The sequence below is a fragment of the Seriola dumerili genome, unplaced genomic scaffold (assembly GCF_002260705.1).
Source record: "Seriola dumerili isolate Sdu_G_001 unplaced genomic scaffold, Sdu_1.0 BDQW01000003.1, whole genome shotgun sequence".
NCBI lineage: Eukaryota > Metazoa > Chordata > Actinopteri > Carangiformes > Carangidae > Seriola > Seriola dumerili.
Window position 1 is genome coordinate 10034580 of NW_019174258.1, and position 25944 is coordinate 10060523.

At 41.5% G+C, this 25944-nt stretch overlaps 1 protein-coding gene across 1 annotated transcript in view; it reads left to right on the plus strand.

Moving 5' to 3' along the window:
- LOC111219206 (transcription initiation factor TFIID subunit 4-like) overlaps window positions 1–25944 on the plus strand; it is an 81625-nt gene that overhangs the window by 1380 nt on the left and 54301 nt on the right. The window contains exons 2-10 of the mRNA XM_022741822.1: window positions 2168–2407; window positions 11205–11354; window positions 12617–12630; window positions 12748–12909; window positions 13569–13691; window positions 14185–14274; window positions 15244–15453; window positions 19416–19491; window positions 20621–20735. Coding sequence (XP_022597543.1) covers window positions 2168–2407; window positions 11205–11354; window positions 12617–12630; window positions 12748–12909; window positions 13569–13691; window positions 14185–14274; window positions 15244–15453; window positions 19416–19491; window positions 20621–20735 — 1180 coding nt within the window. The remainder of the gene's footprint in view (window positions 1–2167; window positions 2408–11204; window positions 11355–12616; window positions 12631–12747; window positions 12910–13568; window positions 13692–14184; window positions 14275–15243; window positions 15454–19415; window positions 19492–20620; window positions 20736–25944) is intronic.

Genomic DNA, 25944 nt, shown 5'->3' on the forward strand with positions numbered 1-25944 from the left:
CGGGGGAGGAGTGTAGGTCAAGGTGCTGTTTACACCTGTGTTATAATAACCTTACCTGAGGCTCAAGATTGGTTGTCAGTATGATGTAGAGTTTGACTGTCTTCAGTATGATGGGTTTGAATGTGTGACATCCCGGTTTCTTCCAATGTTTGTCTGGATGTGCAGCAGTTGTTAGTGCTATGATGTGCCAACTTAGCTGCACAAAGTATGAAATTTACACCAAGCATGCTTGACAGCCTATAACACCACAGGAAACCACAACTGTAAAAAATAATAATAAAAAAATAGACAAAACTTGCATGAACTTTGCAGTGAAATGGTGTCAAATTCAGTTTAGCTGAACATTACTAGGAATTAGCTGATGTTTAACTGTTTGACTTAAATCTCCATAAGAAATCAGGCTTCTGTTTTTGTTTTTGTTTTTTGCTCACAAGAAAAACAGTGGGACCATGCTGTCACTTTAAGGTCAAAGCAAATGGTTTAACTTATACAAGACAGGGCTGTTTCCAATGAAATCATACAGAAATGGTGAATGGTAGATATTCTTATGCCCGTCATCAAAGTTTCAAACATTTGTGTTCTTCCTGAAAGCATTTCAAAGACTAATTAACAAAATGTTTTCCATTGGCAGGCACAAAACATGTACAGCAATGTGTTTTTACATCAGTACAAATACATTAACAACCTGAAATGTTCACTCATAGTGCATAAAGATGGTAAAATATATTTCTAAGACGAGCATACAGTGCCAGCATCAAGAGGTTGTACAAGATGGCAGTTGTAAAGGTGTGTAGATTTTTTTTAAACGGGCACATCACTTTACTCCTGATTCACTGAGAGTTACCAATCTACATTGTTCCAAGACTATGAAGTGTATCAAAACCCTTCTGTAGTTGCCAATTGAACTTACTTTTTAAACATTTATTGTTGCCGAAATAAAGCACCAGTGCTATATTTTTTTCAATTTTTTTCTCAGTGTGGGAATTTATCATGCAATTAACAGCCAACAGCTGCAACATTTGCCCAAATTTTGCCTACATATTTGGCACTTAGCAACTTCCATGAAGCTTATATTCTTTTATGTAGTACAAACATCAGGTAATAACTGTGGACAGTGGTCAAAATGGTCTGTGTGCTGCTGTTTGGTCGTGAATGATATTCTGAGTCATCTCACCTCAGGAATAATGGTTCAGTCAGATAGTCAAGAGAATGAATGTGCTATTAACCTTTTGAATGACCTCATGTCTTCTTCACTTTATGTAAATTCTGCACAGATAAACAAATGTGTAATAAAACATTTTGTCTCAATCTGACAAGGGCTACTTCACAAACGTGGTATTATAATGACTGTAATCCATGTCTTTTAGAAAGATTAAAGACTCTGTGTAATTAGCTCCTGATCACATCTTCAGTCATATTCTTACACCTCAGACTGTCATTTGTGCATTAATCTGATATCGAGCAAGGTCTTGATCTTTTCTTTGGATGTTAACTTTGTGAAATCACACATGTAAGCAGTGTTTTAGTGCAATGAAATAAGACATTTTCCCGATTTCTGATAAATGTAAATAACAGATTAGAAAAAGTATGTTATATTGTATATTAGGAGGCCTAAGAGTGTATTCTCACACCTTTACTATGACCACCTACAACAGTCTAAGAAAGGTCAGAATTTTGTTTCTAGTAACATTAAGTCATGATTCTGTCTGTTTCACTCATGGTAAAATGTGGCACAAAGCAAAGTCCTGTTGCTGTGGTTAAATACAGTTAATTATTCTTTAATGCACTGATTTAAAGCTGTTAATGATGTGTTGCTGGGACTGCTTGAGGTGTCTTGTTATACGATTATAACAGACAGTTTGCAGCCAGGCAGAAGTAAGCATTTTCTGTGGCTAAAATCAGTCACCATCCAATTCCAGTGCACTGAGCATAATCTTATCAATAGTTTCTGTTTGGTGTTTCAATCCCAGCTTCACCTGTCAGTTTGAAATTTAGAATGCAAAGTTCCCTTAGGATGATACATGTGACGATACTATGTGCAGAGTACCCTGCTATCCACATCAAAAATGTATTTGTAAATGGCTGGTTGCTGGTTTTAATACCATCCAGTTATGTATTATCCATGTTAAAGTGTTTCCACTAATGAATATTCCCTGTTGTTCATCAGGAATGGTGTTGGTGCGTACAGAGTTGGGCCAGCTGGTGATGGTTCCTCAGCAGGCTTTGGCTCAAGCTCAGGCTCAAGCTCAGGCCCAGGCCCAGAACAACATCTCTCCACGACCTGCTACCCCCACCACAGGAACATCCTTCAGAGTAACAACTCCACAGGTGAGACTCTGCTACTACCTGCAATTTGTTTTACCCGTGAAACATTCCTGTGCAGAGATGGTGATTTTTATGTCAGAGCGCACACAAAAGTGTTCTCTGTATGTTTTGTGAACCAGATGTAGGGTTATCTTATTTTTCTGTTTCTAATTTTTTTTACAATAAGAAATCTCGTATTAGTAGAGGCGAAAATCAACTGTAATTTCTTTTGCTGCCTGTTTGCAGAGACATTGCAACACTGCAGCATTTGTGAATCAGACCTGTGTCGCTAATTGGCCTGTGGGGAAAACTCAGAAATAGAGATTATTTATTAATTCTATATAAGTCTATTGCCCATGCTTTTCCATTGCTGTTAAGTGCATGTATAATATGAGAAACAAAAATGGCTAAACACTATGTAACCACGATTGACTGTTTTTATTGCAATAAAAACATCAAATGTATGATTTAATATTAATTTCACATCAATACTGAAAAATTACATGCATTTTATATGCAATGCAAACTTCAGCGACATGAACCCGTCTGGCAAAAATAGACCAAGTGTGTAAAAACATTGTTGATTTTTCCAAAGCTGGTTTAACCAGAGCAGAGAACATACTGGTTTTATGTAGCAAATACAATTTCTCAAAACATACAGGTCAGCTCAGATCCTGTTGTTCAAGGCAGGGTTAGATGTAACAGCATTTTTGAACCACTAATACATACGCCAACTTCCATTGTTTAGCCACTAGAAAACCCTGAACCGATTGTTTTTGGGTTGCCATATCCCAGAATCTTTGTATCCCTCCTGACCAGTACATGCTCTGTTCTTATATACAGAGTCAAACACATTTTTATATATGATTTAGGTACACAGTAACTAAACACAGTGCCTATATCCCAACAATAATCCTGGTCTGTTCTGTGTGGAGTTTGCATGTTTTTCCCGCATTTGCCTTAAAAAAGACACTGGCCTCAAAACTGGAGTTGGTCCCTGGGAACTGTGTTGTGACTGCCCACTGCTCCTAAATATTTAGGATGGATAAACGTCTCCATATGTTGCTGTGATGGGAGCTTTGCTTGTAAGAAAACTTGTACATCTCTAACCTATGAACATCTGTAACTGTACCAATAACTACCATTTTAAGCCAGTGGGTCAGTCCAGGAATAATTGTTTGTGAAAGGACCAAGTAAAAGAATCTGCATATTATCCAGCTGTTGCTGCAAGAAAGTTTTGATAAATCCAACAATGAATGTCAGACAGGGAAGGCAAAAATGGAGCTATACATTTTTGGTGAAAAGTTTTGAGTGGGACATACATGTAAATCTGTGTATCATCAGCGTAACAGCAAAAGGTGACATTATGTTGCTAAATAACGTGGTTTAGAGGAAGCACATATGAAAAACAGTAACAGACAGGAAACAGACTCTTGTGGGATACCATATTTAAGTTGAGGAGGAGTCAGTATCCAGGGCAACAGAAAGAAGACACACAGATAGGACTATGGACAGCCCCTTGTGCTGGAATGAGGTATAATGTAGCTGTTTGATTTCCAAGAGATATAAAAAGAAAAAGCAAATGCATCATCTTAAGGATACTCCTGGCATGGCTCTTTGCCAAGGCAATGGCTGGCCAGTTTGAGCTCAATGCAGAAGGTGGTTTTCTGCACAGGGATTAATACAGTAGAATTAATACATTAAAGTCCTCAGACAAGCATATGTTCCTGCCTAATTTCATGTACAGTTTCAGGTATCTCAGTATCTGTTGTAAGGATACAGAAGTTCCCAGTTCTTGTCATTTTTAGTTTTGGCTTTCCAGAGGGAATCAGTCTCAGAGGTTACTATGACTTAGAATGTGCAACATTTAAAGGAGCTATTTATAAATTTTGCAATTGCTACATAGCCTGCATTAGCATTAACAGTCTTAAAGAAACATTGCAAGTTCATTACAAGCAAACTTCATTCCTTTACTCACCAAGAGCTGTCTCCAGAGGTGGAAAGCAACACCAATGTTAACTTTTGTCTCTTTCACTTCTTCTACTGAAGTTAGCATGCTAACCAGCTAGCCCCGCCCTTTTTCTCGTTACTTTCCCATAGTGACTCACTGTAGTTTCCAATCTGACCTGAATAAGTAGCGCCTCTCAGAGGTCGTAATGTAACCTCTTGTATTATAAATACACCGATGGCTGAAGCTCTTGTCAAGTGACAGTCATCATCATCCGCTCCTGGCAAGGAGGTGGTGACTCGGCGGCAGAGAAAACTTACAAATAGCCCTTCCAATCTCCTCAGAATTTCTGTCAATATTAATGTCACAACCGGTGACATTTGTGAAATCCAGTCTGACTGATTAAATTGGAGAAACTCCGATGTAACTATCTGTGGATTTGTACAGTTGATGTTGGGTGAGCACCACCTCATTAAATGAATAGCTTAGTTTTAGACCATAATTTGGTTGTGATTAGTATATTAAACTGTGTAATTATAAAGAATGAATATTCTTGATTATTTTATGTATAGATTAAACTGAGATTAATAGGTGAATTAATGTCTCAAGGCTTTTTAATGACTCCATGGGGTGCGCTCATCAACATTTAATGAGCTACTGAATCATTAATTGGAATTTGCTTATTATCACCTGTGGATACATCCTTCATGTAAAAACTTGAGCTTGTGCTGGTTGTTCCACACCTTAATTGCTTTTAATAATGAGAGTACCAGACGGATGCCTCCCCACAGTTTCTCTGTAACTCAAGTACGACAACAGAAATGGTGCAGACAGTACAGTGACATAAGAGCAAAAATAAACCTGCCAGGTGTGCACAGCTAAATATTTCTTAACCTCGCTCGACTAGTGTTTCCCTTCTTGATCTCAGAATATACAGTGCAGACATATCTGAAGGGTTGAATTCTTCACCTTGGCATTTTTATAATCGGCATGCATACGACAGTATTGAAAAATCATATATATTTTGGATGCATATTATGATTACAATATGAAATACAATATCTGTAAGCACAACATTTAGAACGTGTCTGTGCACTTCTGTATAAAAGTGCCTTTGAACATGGTTTTGGAGTGGTTGGATGACAAAAAAATCTATTAAAAAAATGTATAAAAATTAATTTGTCAACAAGGGAGTCAAAACAGATCTGATATAATATATTTAAGTTCTTCGAAATACAGCTTTACATCAGAAATGTAAAGCAAGTGTTAAAAACAGTTTGCATTTAACCCTGTTTGCTATATTGCAAATTGGGATTCAGTGTTGTTGTTGTTTAGTTCACAGCAATGGGACAGTTGAAATAAAGTCAGGTAGGGCCACTACTAATGATTTAACTTACTTGATTAATTGTTTGGCCTTTAAAAAGTCAGAAAAGAATAAAACTGATTCAAACTGTTTCACCTGAGCAACAGTCCAAAAGCCAAATACAATTATTGTTCATTCAGACAGTTGAGCTCACAATCACAGAAAACCAGAAAAGGAAAATTCAGGTTTGTGGAACTAGTAATAGTAATGGTAATTGTAATAGTGAAGTTTTTGTTTGTTTGTTTTTAAATTATGGAAAATAAATAATCAATTATTAAAATTGCTGCCAAATAATAAAAAAGTCAGATATAGAAAAAGCACACAATTCGCCCTCACATCCCATCTCACAATATTTTGAAATTACAACTTTGACATTTGTTGAGTTTTAAAATGCCAACAGTGATCTGGGAGGAAATCTCAGCATTTGTTGATGCTGCTATAATGAATTTGAGGAGGACGTCTTTAAATAATGCCCTGTCATCATCTACAGTAATCTGTCTGGCACAAAGTGTGCTGTTCCTATATGGAAAACACATCCATTTTGTACTTCACGTGATTAAATTTTCTTTGCAGACAACTCAGGACAGCTTTGACAGTTTATTGAAGCTCCTGCTCAGGAATTATGAAAGGAAGACACAAGATTTTCTATTAAGTATTACACTACGAGTGGCTTGTAAATTACACTTCATTATAGTCATCTGGTCAGATTATGGAAGAGAAAAAACAGTTGGAGCTTGGAACAGATTCATTCAAGGCTAGGTGCTCAATATTATCTCAAAGGTTAATTTCTTACAGCACAAATCTTTGTTCTTGTCTCAAGGTTGTAATGAAGGGACCAGCTAAATATCTAAATATTTTTGGCACTGTTCTTCATATTACTAACTGCAAAGACAAAAGACTGACACTAGAGGGCAGCATTTCATTGTCTTTTTCAATTGGGCCAGACTTTTCTCTGTATTTCGAGTTCTTCTTTTCACATGAGAATTTAACTGTTTGCTGTTCTTCTGACATGTTGTACTCAGGGCTACAGTAAGTAAGCTCATCCCATTTTATATAACTGTTATCAGTATTAAACTGTATGAGTGTGAAAAGAGAAGAACAGCTGCCTGGACTTTGAGGATTAAAATAATATGCTAGTAGTAGTAGTCAAATCTGAGGATACATGTCCAATAAAATCTAGCCTACATAATATATCCACATGCCGTAATGTATAGCAGGGGGTTGTGGATTAGTGTAGGTTTACCTTGCTACTGTTTGGTACACACATCATACAGCAGCCATATTACAATGTGTAATACTGCTTTTCAAAGATGAGATTAAACTTCCATTGGGTTTTTATTATTAAAGGACAATCCATAGTATAAAAACTGGCGTAAATGTTAGCCACAGTCAGTCTCAGACAATCCATAGTCTACTCATCCTCCAGACTCCACAGAAGCCCACCAGCTTCACAGACCGAAGTCCCCATCAGGTACACAACAACTCCCCCTCCTGCCTCTGTGCTCATAGCCAGCCAACCTGTATCCATCCTGATATGAACCCCTCTCAAAAGAGACTTGCAGATTGTCATCGCCTCTCACAGTCACGCTGATGACAAATTAGCGGGCCGCGGCGTTGCCATCTCGACAGGAAAAGCAGTAGCAAGGAAATGAAAGGGAATGGTGTTTATTCCCAGAGCTCAACCCCTCTGTCGGCCTGTCACTCTTCCCATGACCCTGAGGGAAGAAACGGAAGGCATCCTGAGCTTCCTTCCTTCCATACCTGTTAAATCATTCATCATCCAACTGCCTGATTATTTTAAAAAGCTAACAAGGCTTTGGTTCTTGAGTGTGTTTGTGTGTGTCTGTCTGCGTGTGTGTGAGAGGGAGAAAGAGTGAACAAGAGAGAGGCATAGCTGGCGGTGGGATGCACCCTGTGGCTCTTACCAACCCCCCCACCTCCCCATTACCCCCTCTCCCCTCATCCCTCATACACCCACTTCCTCCAACTCCTTAGTACAACATTCTTTTGGATTCTACAAAACTTTTAGAGGAGGGGGAGCTCCCTCCTCCTCTTTCTTATCCTATTTCTTCTTGCTGCCTGCATCCTCCTGTCCTTGGCAGGGTTGTGTGTCTGTTTGTGTGTTTTCATTTGTGTGCAAGACAAGTGCAGTTTACAATGTGCTTGAATATGTGTGTGTGTGTGTGTGTGTGTGTTTATGTGAGTGAGGTGCTTTGGCCTGTCTGTGAATGGAAGGCCGTATGCCAGAGGTCGGGCAGAGGCCCTCTTGGGTTGTCTTGGCCAATAGACAAGAGAGCAGCCAGGAAGTGTGTGTCTGTGTGTGTGTGTGTGTGTGTGTGTGTGTGTGTGTGTGTGTGTGTGTGTAGTGTGTGTGTGTGTGTGTGTGTGTGTGTGTGTGTGTGTGTGTGTGAGTGTGATGAGCCACAGGGCATCAGTGTGGCTTTGTGGCAGTTGGCACTCGCTGCCTTTCCCACCCATTTGCTCTCTTGTCTTTAATATGATGACAAATTTCAGCATCTACCTGTATGGACGTGGACGTTTTTTTGTTTCAGTCCATGATGTTTATCATTAGTTTTACACACTTATGTGTCTCACCCATCATCTGCACAAGTGTGCACAATGACACACATAGCTGTCTGCTGTGACCTGTCTATGTCATGCATCAATGCGAAGAATATCCATTTGTTCATATACAAGCTGCCATACACAGCGTCAGGTGAGGGAGAGCAGTGCAGGTGCGCCCTTGAGATCCCCAGTTTAAAATTTACTTGATACAATTAACTCCATTCACTCTAATGTTTCTCTTGCTGGAGTGGATTTACTTCTGATTACAATTTAACTGTGAGATTCGTGGCCAACATTATTTTTCTTGATGCAAGAGAATAATCCCTTTAACATTTGCTTGTTTTGACTGGTAAAATACCTCTTGAGGAGGTGTTAGTGTTGGGGTAGTGTGTGATGTCATTGATAAATAAAATACAGGGCAAACAAATATGCACATTTGTCACCAGGGGCCAGTTTCACAAAGATATTTCAGACTGGTGTGTAGTGTAGGCCAGTTTTAATTTTGTTCATAGATTTGTCTAATGCAAGTAAGACAGTTTCACAAAGATAAAGACAGACTCATTTTAAGCCAGAAACATTAGACACCTTACCCCCAGGCTAACTCAGGTCTAAGACCAATGTTACCATGGTAACAATCAATGACACCCTGCACTGACCAGTAGAACCCAACAAAACACAGGAAAACATTGCTCATAATTTGTGGTTTGCTAACATTGCTATGGAGAGAGTAATAAAAATGGAAAGCGTTTTTAGAGACCACAGGCATTTTCTTTTCCAAATCAGATTTGAATTTTTAGTGTCACATTCTTCAAGTAAAACGTCCTTGTCACTGTTGAATTTTTCCAAAAGACTAACTTTTTCTGTCGGGATAAACGGAGCTGTATGATTGGATGTGGTTCCTCAGTCGGCCATTTTTTTTAATATTGAAAAAAGTCTTAATTTGCCCAGAATTCATTGTAACACAGTCCGACTTAAGATATTCAAGAACAAAACTGCTTTGTGCAACGTCTGTCTTAAGTCTGACTATTTGATATATTTAAGCCACAGTCAAAGTCGATCTTTGTGAAACCAGTCCCAGAACACTAAGATAAAACAACTAGCAGTTAGTTTAATTAACCACTCTAGCTTGATCTTTATCTATTTTTTTTATAATGCATGTTTGTGGATCATACGTGTTTATTCTAGTAAATACTAGTAAATAGTAAGTACAGTTTATTTTGTGAATGTTTGATTAATACTTAAAAGAAAAAAGGTGTTTCTGTTTTCTAAACTAACCATTTTGGAATTGAAATAGGGAATCGATAAGAATCATAATCAATAAACAGAATCAGAACCGATTAATTCAAACAATAACCAAGTCTAACAAAAAGGGCTAAAAATCTTATACAATTCAAATATTACATCTTCAAATTAAAGATGAAGGTCAGCATTTAAACCTCCCAGTTAATGTGGAGTGAAGTGCCAGCAAAACACCACTGAAAAGAATCTGTCCAAATACTTGCCAACAGTTTCACTGTATGTGTAGAGTGATTTAATCAGCCTGATCTCTCTCCTACATGTCCTACATGATCTGTTTTATACTCAGTGTGATGTTTTATTTCCAGGAAAATGTTACTGGAGCATAATGTTGCAGTGGTGTCTGTCATCTGTTTTAGTGTGTTGTTATGTGAGTTTGTTGTCACTGTTGTCATCAAACCTTGCTTGACCTGTAAATACTGTAGTAAACTGTTCCTAATCACAGATTCAAACCTGTCATTAGTCCTAAGTATTTATTCATTCACCAGTTCAGAGCTTCATTCATTTCTACCCTTATAAGTAGTCATCATTTATTTGTTGGCCAGCACTGTAGGTGATTCTCCTGGATAAAATGTAAATATTTCGGGAGCATAATGTTGCAGTGGTGGCCAGACCTGATGGAGACAGTAATGCAAATTTGTGGTGAGTACAAGGGTCATTTAGGGAGTTTATCATCTTAGTTGTAATGTATAAACATTATCTGCAATACATAGTGTTGATCCTGTTTACTTGCTGTAATCGATGGGCCTTACTTACAAGTCAGGTTTCTCATCCTAGACAACATCAGGAATAGATACACAGCCATACTTCTAGATGGAATTGGGTCTTTGCAGATTGCTTCTTATGCTAATTTATTTAATAGTTGCATCAGTCATAGCAATTATTATGGCATCTGTGGTGTTCATTTAAACAAATGCCATTTAGGTGAGCTAATTTCGCACTCGAAAAATAGTATTCCAAGAAACATCAACTTTATTCAATCACTACAAACCAATCATCCTTTGTCTGTATTTCATGGTTAACACTTGTAAACACCAAGGCCTTGAATAACTTGATTAAAGGCAATGAAAGTAAGAGAATGTCAAAACCTACAGCCATGAATGTGTTGCAGAAGCCCTCAGGAGACAGTGAATTAACATTTTCTGTCCATATCAAGCTTACATGCCAAAAATCTAATAATTTACAGGGAATTTTGTTTTTCCAGTTCATCACTTTTTACACCTTTATACAGGAAAACAAGTGACAGGGTTTTCCCATTAGTAAAATCATAAATGGCAGTGTCAGTATGTGAACACACTGGTACTTTGATGCCTCCTATCAGACAGCACAAAGCCACCGTGACCCACTGCTACCTGACCAACCGCCCTCCCATCTGTTTCAGTCTTCACCACCAACAACATGCTGCCACTTGGTTTCTTCCTTCCTGCTGTCATGACCTTTCCTCATCTCTCTGCAAGGCATGCTACTCCTCTTGTCTTCCTCTGTTGCCCTCTCACTCACACTCTCCCAGTCTTTTCTCTGCCCTCCATCATCTTCCTCTTTCACCTCAGAAACTGACATCGTCTCACCTTCGCTGTTTTTCATTCTTTATGTTTTTTGAGGTGCCTTGTCATCATTTATCTCCCCCGTGCTCCCTCCCTCACCAACTTTCTTTGATGCTTTTATGCTCTCTGTTTTCCTGTCCCTCCTCTCCCCCTCTCTCTGTGTTGCTCTCTTTCTGTCCTGCAGTCTCCTGTGACCTCTCAGACCACCAGGCAGTGTCCTTTGACCCCGGCCAAGATGGTACCATCTCCCTCTCCCACTCCTTCCAGCTCTGCCCTCCAGACCTCCTCCTCTTCCTCTTCTTCCTCCTCCTCCTGCTGTCCTGCGCTCCGCCCAGTGAGATGACTCTCCTTTACTTGCTTATTTTTCAGTCTTCTGCCTTCGACGCCATTGGAGAAATTTCATGTCAAGAAATAGTGTCACGGCTTTGTTGTAGTTAAGAGGTTAGGCGAGAGGTTGAGAGAATCTGGGTTGCACTCAAATGATTGACACCCGCTTTCTACACCCTCAGTTTTTATGGCTGTTTCAATTGAAAAAACAGGATTGAAATTGAATGTGAATGCAAAGCTTTTCTGACTTAAAACTCATGAATTTCACATCCTTGCACTTGAAGATGAAATCATAATTCATTATTTCTTAGGTTTTTAATTATCCTGAGCATTTATTAAGTTGCTGTGGGATGTAATCATTCTGCTTTTAAATACACAATATGAACATTAAGTAACTATTACAGTAAAAACATTTATTTTCAAAAATCAATGCTTTGCTGTGAAAAATTGGAATAATAACCCTGATTCCCACTAACTGAAAAAAAAAAAATAGATATAGCTGCCAGGTATAACTGCCTTAGCTACACATCATAACATCATGTACTGTACTCTGGCACTGCTGGAGATAATATTTCAAGTTGAACTCTCCAATTTCTAAGGAACTAAAACCCTGGAGGCTCTGATCAGATCCAGCGTTTCCTATCCAGATAGTGTGTATCCAGATTGCATCAAGACCCAGTTGAGCTGCATCTCAGATTTAATTTCCCTGCTTGTATTTGAATTAATCAGTGGAAAAACTGTGATCTTTGCTAAACAGAAAACACACGCTACACCATACTGTCTGTGCTCAGACTTCATCACATATGTGGACGTACATGTTACCTTGCCCCCATCCATATGTGGCTTGAGTGATCGGACCCTAATGTATCCTCCATGCATTTTGGGTGCATTCACACCTGTATTTAGAACTGTCCACTTATGATTGCATCACATAAGATGTATTTTATTGCCAAGTGTGAACAGGCCCTGGGAGATTGGAAAGAGGTGATGAGGGCTTAAGAGTGAGAGACTGCTGTTGGCACCTCATCTGTTGAGCAAAATTTGTGCTCTGGATGTGAGATATTTTCTAGTCATTCTTTCCTTCACATATGATTATGATAAAGTAGATGATAGGTGGCTAATGTTTGGAATCACAGGTAATAAATCTTGATCGGAAGATGGAGGTTTCCCTTGTCAGGTAGGTGATTATTAAGAAAAGCTTTGATTTCCCCTGTCTTTCCCAGCCTCTAGCTTGTCACCACCTCCCCTTCCTCCTCCTTGTCTGTTAAGCGATGTCCACCGAAGTCAGGACACCAGATGTGACAGGAGCGCTGTGGCGCCTGCCTCCTGTTCTCTGTGGCCTTGCTGCGAGCGAGGCGTCACGTCCTGTTTATCTCTCTGTCTCTTCCTTGCTCTTCCAGAAGGGCCCCGTGGCGCCGGCAGTGGCTGTGACGGCTCCGCAGCAGACCCCCGTGGTTATGGCCCCTCAGGCCCCAGCCCAGGCTGCCTCGCAGCCAGTGCAGCCTCCGCAGCCTCCGCAGACTGGCATCGCAGCGGCCCCCGGAGCCTCTGTCGTGTCCCAGGTCCGTTCTCTCTCCCCCGCCCTCCTCTACTGTCACAGCTGCCAGCAGGCTGGCTGTGTCACAAGCTCAGCCCAGGACCCACAGCCTCACTGCCTCACACAGCTGGCCACGGACAAAGAGTCTCACACATGCCCACACACATTCACACTCATACATTCACACAAGTGCATACCGACCCAAGGACATACAGACGCTGACATAAAGGCACAGACCCATCATGTACATGTCTATATACATGTTCAGGGACATACAGATACAGCTATAGATACAGGCTCACATACGTATTGTATAATCCACACAGATACAGAGCACACACACAGACACTCGCATCTCCAAATATCCAGGCCGGAGAGATCTCAGAGGGGCCACAGTTTGTTGCCACTGGCAGTTTGAGTGGACAGGTGCCACGTCTCATTTGGCTACAAAGATGACATGGCAACATGCTAAGTGTGCACTATGTACTGATTTATGACTGATGCTTGTCAGCTCCTTTATCAGTCCAAATGAATTCATTCTGTTGGATCTGTGTATTAATTAAGGAAACGCAGCACAAATACAAGCCCTTCTGATGCCTGCATTGACACTTATCCTTGACTAATAGAAAAATAAAATCCTTCTTTTAAATATTGTTTTTTTTTTTTTTGTGGTCATCTTGACAGGAAATGCAAGAGAACGTGAAGAAGTGTAAGAATTTCCTGGCCACACTCATCAAGCTGGCGTCTCACAATTCTCCATCCCCTGAGACTTCCAAGAACGTCAAGGCTCTGGTTCAGGACCTGCTGGTGAGCTTCACAAAAACCAGCCAACAAACAAACAAACACTGTTCATGTACAGTAGACGTCATAGGATTGTGCTTGTGTATTTAAGTTTGTGGACACTTTTACTTTGCTGTTTGACATTCAGAAAATCTGCCAGTCTTGACAAGCACTCCTTTACATCTGAATGACAGTGTTTCTTCTTATTCTTAGCCTTTTGCTCTTTGAAATGTGTGCACAAGTAAGTCAAATTTGTCATTTTAATGTGTTGTACTAAATATTTCAAGCCTCTAGATGGCAGCATGCAACTCTTTCCAAAACCCTCCTTTCTCTATCACGAATTTTCATCTCATACAGACTTATTATTGGTGAGTGGTGCCACGCTGGGGGTTGAGTAGCTGATCAGCGGCTCCGGTGATGGGGTTTCATCTTTCTGTGTTCAACTCACCATGGGGCACTTAACTTTACGGTCTGATCTCTGTTGTGAAACGGCTCTTATACTTCACCCTTCACCTAACAGGATGCCAAGATTGAACCGGAGGAGTTCACCAGCCGGCTGCAGACTGAGCTCAAGTCGTCTCCGCAGCCTTACCTGGTGCCCTTTCTCAAGGTGGGCGTCTCGCTTGAAATCTTCTTTTTAACCTTCTTTCTAAGCCAGCAACATCAAACGTGAGACTGCCTCTCGCTGACTAAGGCAATGGTTCCCTGGACTGGATCGCTTACGCTGACAGCTAAACACCTGCCTCGTACAGTAGTCCTCTTAACAGGGGCCGGATTGTCTATTTACATGACCGAAATTGTTTCCTGAACTGCTCCCTGACTTGCCTCCTGAAATCATCCCCTTGCTTGGCTCCTTAAGCTGCCCCTCTCAAGTATTTTCCCGACGCCCTAAAGTAGTCCTTACCCAGGCACCAGGGCCAGTGATGGCGAGGCCTGACAGTAGAATGATACACACACACACACATACACAGACACACAGACACACACGCACACACCCCTCTGGCCTGACTTCTGACTGTGTGTGACAGTGGCCCCCCTAGCCGTCCCTGTCAGTAGCCAGCAGGTTTCTTCAGCAAACCGTGATGAGTGTCACATCAAGGCGCCCGACTGCCCAACCCGGCCACAAACACATGTTGTCATGCAATGTTAGGTCGCTTACGTCAAAAATCTGCCTGAAATAGTCTGTGTGGAGCAACATCAGCTCCTCAGGTCGGCTGTGACAGTGGGTTATCAGAAACTCTTTTTTTTTTTTTAAATGTATGGAATATGCAGTATTACACACACTGCAGGTTAATTATCCTCAAATCAAATGAAACAGTTTCATGGGAAAAGTATACGTTTTTTTTACAACATATAAAACCACATCAATCGTTGTGTAGATAATGTACAAACAGGTATTGTCGCATGTCTCTGCAGGTGTTTCTTTAGCCAACTGTAGCCAAGCTTGCGTGATAACATTATACTAAATTAGCCAGTGACCACAGCAGTATTTGCTTTTGCAGCTGTGTGTGGTATTTTCTCATGCATGTCTGTTTTGCTCTATGACTATAAACTCTGGCCTCCCTCTGCCTGTCAACAGAAGAGCCTCCCGGCCCTAAGGCTGTCTTTGCTGAATAGTCAGCAGTCCCTGACCCAGCCCCCGCAGCAGGGAGTCAAACCAGCACCCTGCGGCGTCCCTCCCGCCATTGTGGCCGGTCCAGCTGTCCGCATACGCCACCCTAACAGCGTCAGCACCACCACGGGTGCCAGTGCGCTGCCCGCCGGGACGCTCGGACATGCAGCTGCTATGGTATGTATGGAGCGGACCAGCTGGAACAGACTCCAGTGCAGACATAGTTACCACACTGTTTACATTTACAGTTTATATTTAACTTTATATTTAGTAGAATAAGCTTCAACTGTTGGATCCCTAACATTATTGTTACATTAAATAGATACAGCGTATGCGCATGTGGAAACTGGATCGTTGCAGTAAAATACAGTAAATAAAATATATTATAGTCCAGAACAAGAGCAGTTATTAAAAATGTAAATGTACAGATGTGTCTCATTTGCACGTGCACAGAAATGTGTATGTAAGGTAAGGATGGAGAGAGTTAAGCTATACTGGTCAGGTAATAGATGTGACAAATATTTACCCACAATATTCCTGCATTCAGTGGAGAAGTGCGAGAATGTGATGGATGCAGACCTGCGGGGGTTGGTGGTGTGTGTGTGTGTGTGTGTGTGTGTGTGTGTGTGTGTGTGTGTGTGTGTGTGTTGATGGATCTTACACAAGGCTGAATTATCAGGCTGGAGAGTGTCACAGTGCCATGGCTGGGAGTCACATAGCCATCAGTGAGTTAGAGTCACACCCAGCTCACAGACTCACTGAGGAACCACACTCAGTTTACCAAAAAAAAAAAAAAAAGGTTTTAGCAGAGGCTTAGGGTTTAAAATTATGTGCAGTTATCTAAACAATATTATGAAGAACACAACCTGGACAGATCTCCATGCAGACACAAGAAGAATCTCCACACAGAAACGTTCTCTGACTTAGGGAAACAAAATGTTTCTAGGTAAGGACGTTAATGAGACACAGACACACATACATATTATAAACCTTGGAGATGGTCAGTCCAAACTGTACTGCTGGTCTCTGATCAGTGGAGCTGATCAGAGCAGACAGTGGTCAAGCACTTGGCTCAAAGGCACTTTGATGATAATTATTATTATTTACTCCTGCCCATAGTCTGACAGCTGTCTGTAGTCTATACGTTTACTTTATTATACTTCTATACTGCACTGTACAGCCATTAAGTATGATCATTAGAATTACATTACGATTACAGTGCCCACAGATTAGCTATGATAATGTTAATTTAGAAAAATGTGCATCAATTATTCAGCTTTTCTAATACGACATATCATAGTTTTCTAAAACAAAACAAACGTACAAAAAAACAATAAAACAAAAAAAAATGTGTATGGAAATCTAGTTGGTTACTTGGTTTGTGCTCCAATGCTTCTGATTTGAAAGTTTCTAATCAGGGTGACTCCTAGAGGACATTATGACAGAGAAAAATATACGTTGGTGTCCCCTGCCCCATCCTGTGCCACAGATTTGACCCTAGGGACACATGAGATAAATGAGCTAAAAGCATCACGTTGACTGCACCAGTTGTCAGTGTTTTTCTACAAGCAACAACAAAAGAAAATGCCCTTAGAATCGTCATAGAAAAATGCTATAATCACATAAAAGTTTTACACATTTTACACATTTTATACTTTAAACCCCTATCCTCTGGTTGAAAAACACTCTACTCAATACCCCTGCGGCTTTTAATACCATGTCATCTGTCCTACAAATTCTTGATACGCAGCGTTGTATTGTGTAACCCATAGGTTGTAATATAGCAACAGTGTGGAGATACAGCTGAGGTAAGGCCAGGTAACCTGCAGGCTCCAGCACTGGACACCAACCATCTCACTCAACTCACAGCTGTGCAACATTAGCCTTAGTGTGTGTGCACATGTACACACACTGAAAATCACGTGATCACACAGTGCACAGGTGTCTATGGATAGGTCAGAGTCAGATTGGTTGAGTCCAGGCAGAGGCGTAGGTGAGCTAGAGGGTTATCTCTTTTTTTTTTTTTTTTTTTTTTTTTTTTTTACATTTTCTCTCTCAGTCTTTCTCTCAGTATCTCACTTTCCCTTTTCCTTCCCTCTCTTCTTCTCTCTTCTCTATCTTTTTCTTTCCCTTGCTTTCTCTCTTTTTTATCTCTTTCCCCCCCTATGCCCTCTCCCCATCTTTTCCCAACAGTTTCTCTCACTGTATCTACCCCCGCATCGCTCTCATCTCACTCCCTCCCTCACTCTCTCCCTCCCTCCCTCTATCTGTTAACCGTTGAAGGGTGAAGCGAGGTAACTAGGTCAGCCCCGGGTCAATTTTAAAGCAATGTGGCGGCCGCAGTCTATGTCCAGAACATGCCTCTGGTCTCTCTCACTCTCCCTCTCCATCTCTCTCTCTCTCCTTCTCTCGCTCTCTCTCTCTCTCTCTCTCTCACACACACACACACACACACACACACACACACACACGAATACAACACCAACATAAGCTATCACACAAAACATTAGTAAATGATCGCCCCTGGCACATCAACAGTCTGAAACCAGACAGCAAGTTGAATTAGGGTAAAAAATCTGCTCTTTCCACAGTAGTATGGAAAGATATAGATGTAGAGTTTTATTATTCAAGGTTTCTTCTATAATTACACTTGCCTCACAAAGAAATGCAATTCGGCATTGTGATTTCTCTATTTAAAATGTAATTGGTGGCATCAGGGGATCTGTGGCAATTCAAAACGTTTCAAAAATTCAAAAATTTTTATTTTGAAAAAATGACACCACTAACTGTAATGAAACTTGCTGGACCTCAAACTTCCAGGTAAATACTACATGGGTTGAACTGATAAAACAGTGAATGAATGGAGTGTCGTAAGTAGGCCACACCACTACGTAGCAGTGCATTCTTCACTGCAACAGCGCGCATAAATGTACAAATGTATGGCTTCATTGGACATTTGGAGTTGTGTGTATGTTGTAACACTATATTTTCAACCCTGTTCTTCAAGTTAATACAACAATATCGACACAAAGCAGACACTGTGAGAGTTTCATTAAATTCCTTTTTGAGGAATACCAGCATTAACAACATCGCTAGTACGTGACAAATGTCTGCGGTCATTCAAACATTAGTTGTTTGTTCACAGTTCACGCAAGGATAACTTCTTACATGTAATTTCACTCTTATGATTGACGTTTAAAAGCAGGAAATATAATGAAGTGAAATACAACTAGTGGGTTGAGTTTTAGTGTCTTCCCTTTTACCTCCTGATTCCCAAACTTTCTACCTGAGTTTTTTCCCCTCTCTTTAACTGTGTCGCCGGCTGGCCAGAGGTGCTAGCTATCTCTGCCTGTGCTGAATGTATTTTTTTCCCTTTTCCCTCTCATTCTCACAGGCCCCTGCAGTGGATCTCTGGGAAAAATGGCCTCTGTCTTTTTTCAGTAGCTTGAACAGTAATATAGCATGTGTCAGGGAATGGAAAACAAGGCTGAAAAATATGCAGCAAGAAGCAAACTGGTAGGAATGGATGGCTGAGCCTGAGGCTTGGCCCGTGGCTGCTACCAAGGAAGGAAGTGACTCTAATAGCCCAGCACAGCCCCTTCACCCCCCCTCTGCTCCTTCTTCTTCTTCTACTACTTTTTCTTCATCTAAACTACTTTTTCACTGCAGTCGTATTGCCTTTGTCTTATCTGGAAATGCACGCAAATGTAGGTCACATACAGTGACAGAAATCCATCCTCCACGTGCATTAAATTGATCTCCACCTTCTCAGTACAGTGTGTAGAGATCACCATTGTAGAATTCATCATCCCTGTATTTATCTGCATCTATCCTGCTATCTATCCTATTTCTAATGTGTTACAGTACAATAATAATCAGTACACTGTCACACTTAAGTGTCTCTTGGCCAGCGTGTCTCCGGATCGTTTCTTACACACTAACTATGTCTGAAAGGGGGAGCGAAAGTTGGTTTTTCCTTGAACAATTTCTCTTGGGGATGGTGCAAAAAAATGGAGCAGTGGTTTAGCAGGCATGCAGTTTCATACTTTTTAGTCTGCCCTGTCACTTTCAAATTGTTTCATTCTTTGAAATGCTACAGTAAGGTACATAATCTCTGTTTATGTTTTTTGCTTCCTCAGGGTATCAAGACAGCGGGCGCTGTCGGCGGCCAGGTGCGGATGCCTGTGGTGATCACACAGTCTGTCAGAGCGCAAGGTAGGACATCTGCAGGCCTTCTCCAGCAGCCACTTTTGGTCAAATCTCCTGAATTCAATCACACGTATGTCTCTCAGACAAAGGATATTTTAATATTGTGCAAGACTGAAGTAAATTCAGTTGAAGACAAAAGACTAAACAAAGAATTTATGGAAAGTTTCAGTCCTCTGAGTCAAGGTTTTTCTTCTGTTTCTGGCCTCCAATTTTTTTCTTACATCTTTCAGTGATGCGGCACTCTCAGACAGATATTTCAAAATGTTCAAACTCATCCTGACCTTCTGGTTAAATCAAGAGCCAGCGAAAAAGATTTGAACAGAAGATAACCATTAGTGTAGCTCTGAATGTCCTCTTAGTAGGCTGTAAGATGTGTAAACAGGCAGGAGCCTCAGAGAGAACAGGTGTTTTTTCCTGTCTGGTTATAAAGCCTTCTCAAACATTTGCGCTGCTGCTTACTCACACTGATTCACAAACACTCTTCCCACAGAAGCCCACAAATATCGCCCCAACACCAACCGGGCGTAACGCTCCCCTAAGAGAGCTGTGTGCTCTCAGGTGGTGTGTGAGTGTGTGTGCAATGTGTGTATGTGTTTGTACCTGTTTTTGCTTGCGTGTGAGTGTGTGTGTGTGTGTGTGTGTATGTGTGTGTGCGTATGATCGGAGGTGCATACAAATTTGATCTGCCCCCTTCCCCAAGATTGCCTGCAGTGAAGGATCTGTAGGTTGTTTTATGCCCATAAATTGGAATGCGGGGATAGTTCTAAAAATACTTTTCTGTGCCTCTTGGCTAGGAACATGCCTGTTAAAATCAAGTTTAAATTCACTCTGGCAGTCCTTGTGCCTCTCTGGAAAACGTGTCTCGGAGCAGGATGCGGTTTAGGAGTGTAAGGAGAGCCGGTGAAGCGCAGTGATATTGACAGAGCGACGCTCTCCGCACCAACCTGGGGAGAGCGACAGTAGCGCTCCCCCACTCCCCCTCCATCCACCCCTGCGAGGAAGACAGAGACAGTTGAAGGTAGTCGTTAGACAGGAGGATATTTGACACTGATAGAAAGGGACACTTCAATGATAACATTACTCCTTCCCGTTTTCTTTAGTGTTTTCTTTTTTGTTCTTTCTCCTTCCTTAACAGGCACAATGGGGAAGGGAGCCGTGATCCAAGCGGGGAAATGTCCCGTGGGCCTGGCTGTTCAGGTCTCGGGGAATCAGAAAAACAAGCTCAACGACCCCGGAGGAGGCTCTTTCAGGTACAACTCCTCTCACCAGGAGAGCGACTGTAGAGCAACTGTTGTTCCCAGCAGCCATCACATGGGGGCAGCATTTCACTAAGAAGCCCCGGCATGACTACAGGCTACACTCTCAGCTAAGGCTGTGAGTGTTTATCCCAGCTGCCTGCCTGGCCACCTGGCTGCCTGCCTGCCTGCCCGGCTGGTTGATCGGTGGTCCTTTCTCCCCGCGCCCACCACATAGCAACACACTGCCAGCCAATACATCACCCTCACGATCGCCCTCCTTGTGTCAGTGTCACAACTCATCGACAGGATTAGAAATGAGCTAAATCTTAATTTAGAAATAAGGTAATTGTGTCCAGATGGTTGGAATTTCTGGATGCGGTTCTGAAAATACCTTTTGGTTAAGTCAAACATACGGTATTTAGCCCGCAGCTTTGCTCTCTCTCTCTCTCCCTCTCTCTCTCTCTCTCTCTCTCTCTCTCTCTCTCTCTCTCTCTCTCTCTGGTCTTGTCTCTGCTTCAGCTGGGCTTTTGTCTCAAAACATAAAAGGTTCATCGCCCACATGCTGGCCTTTGTGATCCATGTTTTGTGTGAGCGTTTGTGTATTTGTGTTTGTCTGCGTGTGTGTGCGCAGCATGTACATGCTAGTGTGTATGTATATGTTTCCATGTATGTCCCTGTTCCTCTGTGTTTGTGCTTGTGTCCCTGCTCGGGTGCACATGAACATATGTGTATATGCTAAGAGTCTGACATTATTTGTGTGTGTTTATGTGTGTGTGCCAAATGTGTGTGTATACATGTATTGACAGGAGCAGGGGTTTAGGATTGCCCCGGTGTGACTGGGGCTGGGGCAAGAAGAGTCTGGGTCACATGGGCCAACGGGTTCATGGTAATGGCTCCCGTCTCCTGAGGGGAAAGGCAGCGCCCGCGGCTCTGATTGATAAACCAATAAATCTTTAGCTGCGTTGGTAATTAAGCTGTCAGGCTCGCTTGTTACTGACAACCTTTTCCCCCCTGCGGTGATCACACACTGGCCCTCCACACACAACGCACTGGTTTCAGTATAACCCCGATAAAACACAGCACCACTGTCACGGAAGAAGCGTGTCACTGATATTCTGTCGCATATCTTCCCTTTGAACCAGGTCAAGTGAGAGTTTACCTGCCTGTTAAACAACAACCTTCAAACATGTGTTCGTCTCTGCATGCAGGTCGTCAGTTTTCCTCCAGCAACTAGCACTTGCTGAACTTTCACGACTTACAGTTTTAATCTAAGTCAAATAAGAGGCTGCTGAACCTGATATTGATTTTAATGTTTAATGAGAGATGGACCTCCATTGAGATTCTCTTCCTTTCTCATTTGTTTGGTTTTGTTTTTCATGCCTCTTTAGTCAGTGCTAAACATTACTGTTATACAAATGAATTGCTTCTATTATTTTATTTGTAATATACACTGCAAACAGTGTGAATTAATCTCTTTACTTGTTAAGGTTTCAGCTGGAGCTCAGTTGGTTGGCTCAGTTTCATAGTTCCCTACACTGTTTATTGTTTGCTGTCGTTTTTTCTTTCCTGAGGATATAAACATGTTGAAGCAGAGTCCAGTGTTACAAGTGATCTGTTGGATGACATGGTGTCTTGACACCATGTCCTGAAACCTGCACCATGAACATAATGACTTGACCTGTGAACAAAGGTGGCGTTTGAGTTTCCTGTAAATCACAATGGAAAAAATAGAAGTTATAGCTTTACAAGTTGTTAAAAGTTCCCTATAAGTTCAACACTCACTTCAACACTTACGACGTCTCATTAGCATACTAAAGTCAAGTGACGTCAGATTTATACATGAAAGTGTTTTAGACGTAATATTAAAGCGTACAAATCAACAAATGGTTTAGAAAAGAGCACAACCATCAAAAAAAGTGTAAAAGTAAGAGGGCAATATAGGGTTAAGTCTTATAGACGAAATGTTGAGAAGCACGTACAAAGTTTGAGATACAAAGGGAGAAAATATCAGAAAATGAAAACCGTTAGAAGAATCAAACAAAAAATAATCCGCTGGCCAGCCTGGTCAGTCAGCATCCACCAGCCTCTCACCCACCCAGCCTGCACCGTGTTCAGCTGTAGTTGGGGACTGATGTGTGTATGGCTGTCACTCTGAGCCACTGGTCCCAGCGGGCCAGCTGTAGCACAAACACACATATATACACTGCAGGGCTTGTGGGGTTTCCAGTACAGCTACAGCCGTCTGTGTAAGTGCTTGTGTCAGTATGTGCATGTGTGTGTGTGTGTGTTTGTGCATGTGTGTGTTTGTGTGTGTGTGTGTGTGTGTGTGTAGTTTACAGTACAGAGTGAAAGCAGCTGTCTCTGTGCACCCCCCCCCCACACACACACACACACATGCACACCCCTCCTCATTTCTCTGTAAACACTCAACATCCGCTGTAATCACAGGCGAGGCAGCCGAGGCCCTCAGCCCTCTGCCAACCTCCGAGCTCAGCCTCAGCCCTTCAAAATCCAACCCTGTCCTACATGGTGGACACACATCTGTGCACATAAGCACACCAACATTTGCTTATTCACATGGAAAATACACACACAGATACACCAATGCAAAATAAGGAACAAAAGTTTCTGTTCCCCAATCACTGTTGCCAGTGAATATAAAAGTCCACCAGCCCTTTTCCATCATTTACCACCAAAGAGAGTTTTGTCCTTGTGGTTACATCCTTTGTTGCTTTGTAAATTGCTATGTGATGTGCCTGTTTTGCTAAAAAAAAAAAAAAAAAAAAAAAGAAAAAAAAAAAAGACTTTACAAATAAATTTGACTCAATTAGGTCTTAGAAGTGACCTCCCAAAAATTGTTGATGCAGAGACTTGGAAACATGGCAGCCACAAGATTAGATTATGTTCAGATTTGGGGCTGCACCACAATAAAGATGCTCCAAGAATCCACAAAGAAAATGATGGAGCTCCAAAATCGCCCTAACAGAAAATAGGAAAGCCTGGAATGTTAATATAGTTATGGTTACATCAAAACAAGGCATTGTGGCATATGCCTTCATCTGAACAGCAGCTACATTACACCTATTGCCAGTTTTTATATTTTATTTTTGTGAATAATTACAGCTTGAGTGTTGGGGGGCCCACTGAATTTATAACAGTAACTTATTAAACATCTAGCATTATTTAGCCCTTCTTGTGCCCCAACTGCCCCCAGTGCTGTGATCCATTTGGGTCATGAGCACATATCCCATCAGCTGCCCAGCGAACCCCAGGCTGCTCTGTGGAAAACGCTTCTTCAGTGGTCCATGTCTCTCAGTGTGGGCACTACAAGCCTGCACGGCCTGGGTGTTAGTCACAGGGATCAATCAGGGCCCCCTGCCTGGGCACAGAGACCTTTATCCACAGGGGTGGGGTGTGGTGGTGGGGGCGGGTGTGAGGGTGGTGTTGGAGGCAGGGGGCGCTGGAGATCTGGATACACCTCTATCTATCCACATACTCACTCGCTCACACACAATCTCTAAACGGCAAATGCAGTCCTCCCACCACCTATGGCGTGCCCTCGCTGAAACACAAGCTTGATATGGAAACGACATGCATATGTATTCATGTGACCGCCGGCTGCGTGTCCCCGGGCCAACCCAAACCATAACTGAGAGCCTGCTCTTTTGCTTCTGTGGAAGCTAATTACATCTCTGCTTTATTAGTGCAGAGGTATAGTCAAGAATATTTTGCATTTCATATCTCATTCCCTCCTTTTAATGTCAGACCTGTCTTTGGCATTCTCATTTGATTTGAGCCCAGGCGATCCCAAATAGCCCAAGAAATCAGACCTTCCAAGAAGAAGAAACATTATTACTCATAATATTACCAGTGTTCTTGGATACTGGTTGATGGTTTAGGGCCCCATGCAGTCGTAGCAGCCACTGTTTAAATATCTCTGCTCTGTATTACTGCAGACATTTTTAGGATGTTACCCAACAGATTCAGCGTAGTTTATAGTTCGTCAGCACCACTTACATATATTTGTTCTGTAAATTCTGACTGAAGCAACACTTCATCGTCTCAGGGATCGAGCTGTTTTGCAGCTGTAGCTGTGCCAGTGCAATGTCAAAGGAGGACTAATTCTCTGTCTTCATGTGAGCTAAGCCTATTTTTTGATATAACAACTTTAATGTTGATATGTCATTTTGACCAGAGAACACATGGGAAAACCATATTATAAAATATACATTAACTTTTTTTATTCCTCCATGCCAGCAACAGTGATGGGCGGAGGCACCATGTAGTCTATCCATCTGTCCTCCTTCACATCCATCCATCTTTCTGTACGTGTTCATCCCATTCTCATGAACACGATATCTCAGCAGCACTTTAAACAAATTTCTTCAGATTTTGTAAAAATGTTCACTTGGAACTGATTAGATTTCGGTGGTCAAAGGTCAAAGGTCAAGGTCACTTCGACCTCACGAAACACATTTTTGGCCATAACTAAAGCTAAATATGACAAAATACATTTAATACAACTTGACTGGTTGGCAGAGGCGGTAATACTAGTCACGGGGCTATGCTAGCTTCGTTTGAACAATCATACCAACTAGGTCCTGTTTGAGAGAACGAATGAATTATAATTGAAACATTTAAATGTGTATAAATGGTATGCTATTCATGTAATATGACTTTTCATATAAAAGTCATATAACCTTATTTTCAGCATAAGAATATCTCTGATTTAGACAGACCTTTTCTCTTCATGTAATCTAAGATAACCTGCTTTGGTCAGCTTCTCATGGTACACAAGTGAGAGTAGAGATCTGGCCAAAAAGAGACAGATGTTTTGTTCAATAGAAATTTACTGTGAAACATTTTCATTTATCTCGTCAAATCTGGGGAGATTAACATATTTTAAAAGGAATACAGTCACTCTGTATTGTACTTCAGTTAGGCAAAACCATGTGCTATTGCACTGGCTTCACAAAAATGACACAGTTTAGTGTTAATACAGTATTACACAGATGATAGGGTTATCTACCTGACTGGCTGGTGATTACTTGCTTTAGTTTTGGGGGATCTTGTATAAGCAATTACTTTTCCTTCATGTACATCAGGCACATAGATAGTTTGAAGCTGTGGAAGTAGCAGCATTTTTTACCTGAGTGAACACGGCCTCAGGCATGTTTCTTTTTAGGACAGGTCAAGTTATCCATGAGGACGTGATGAAGAA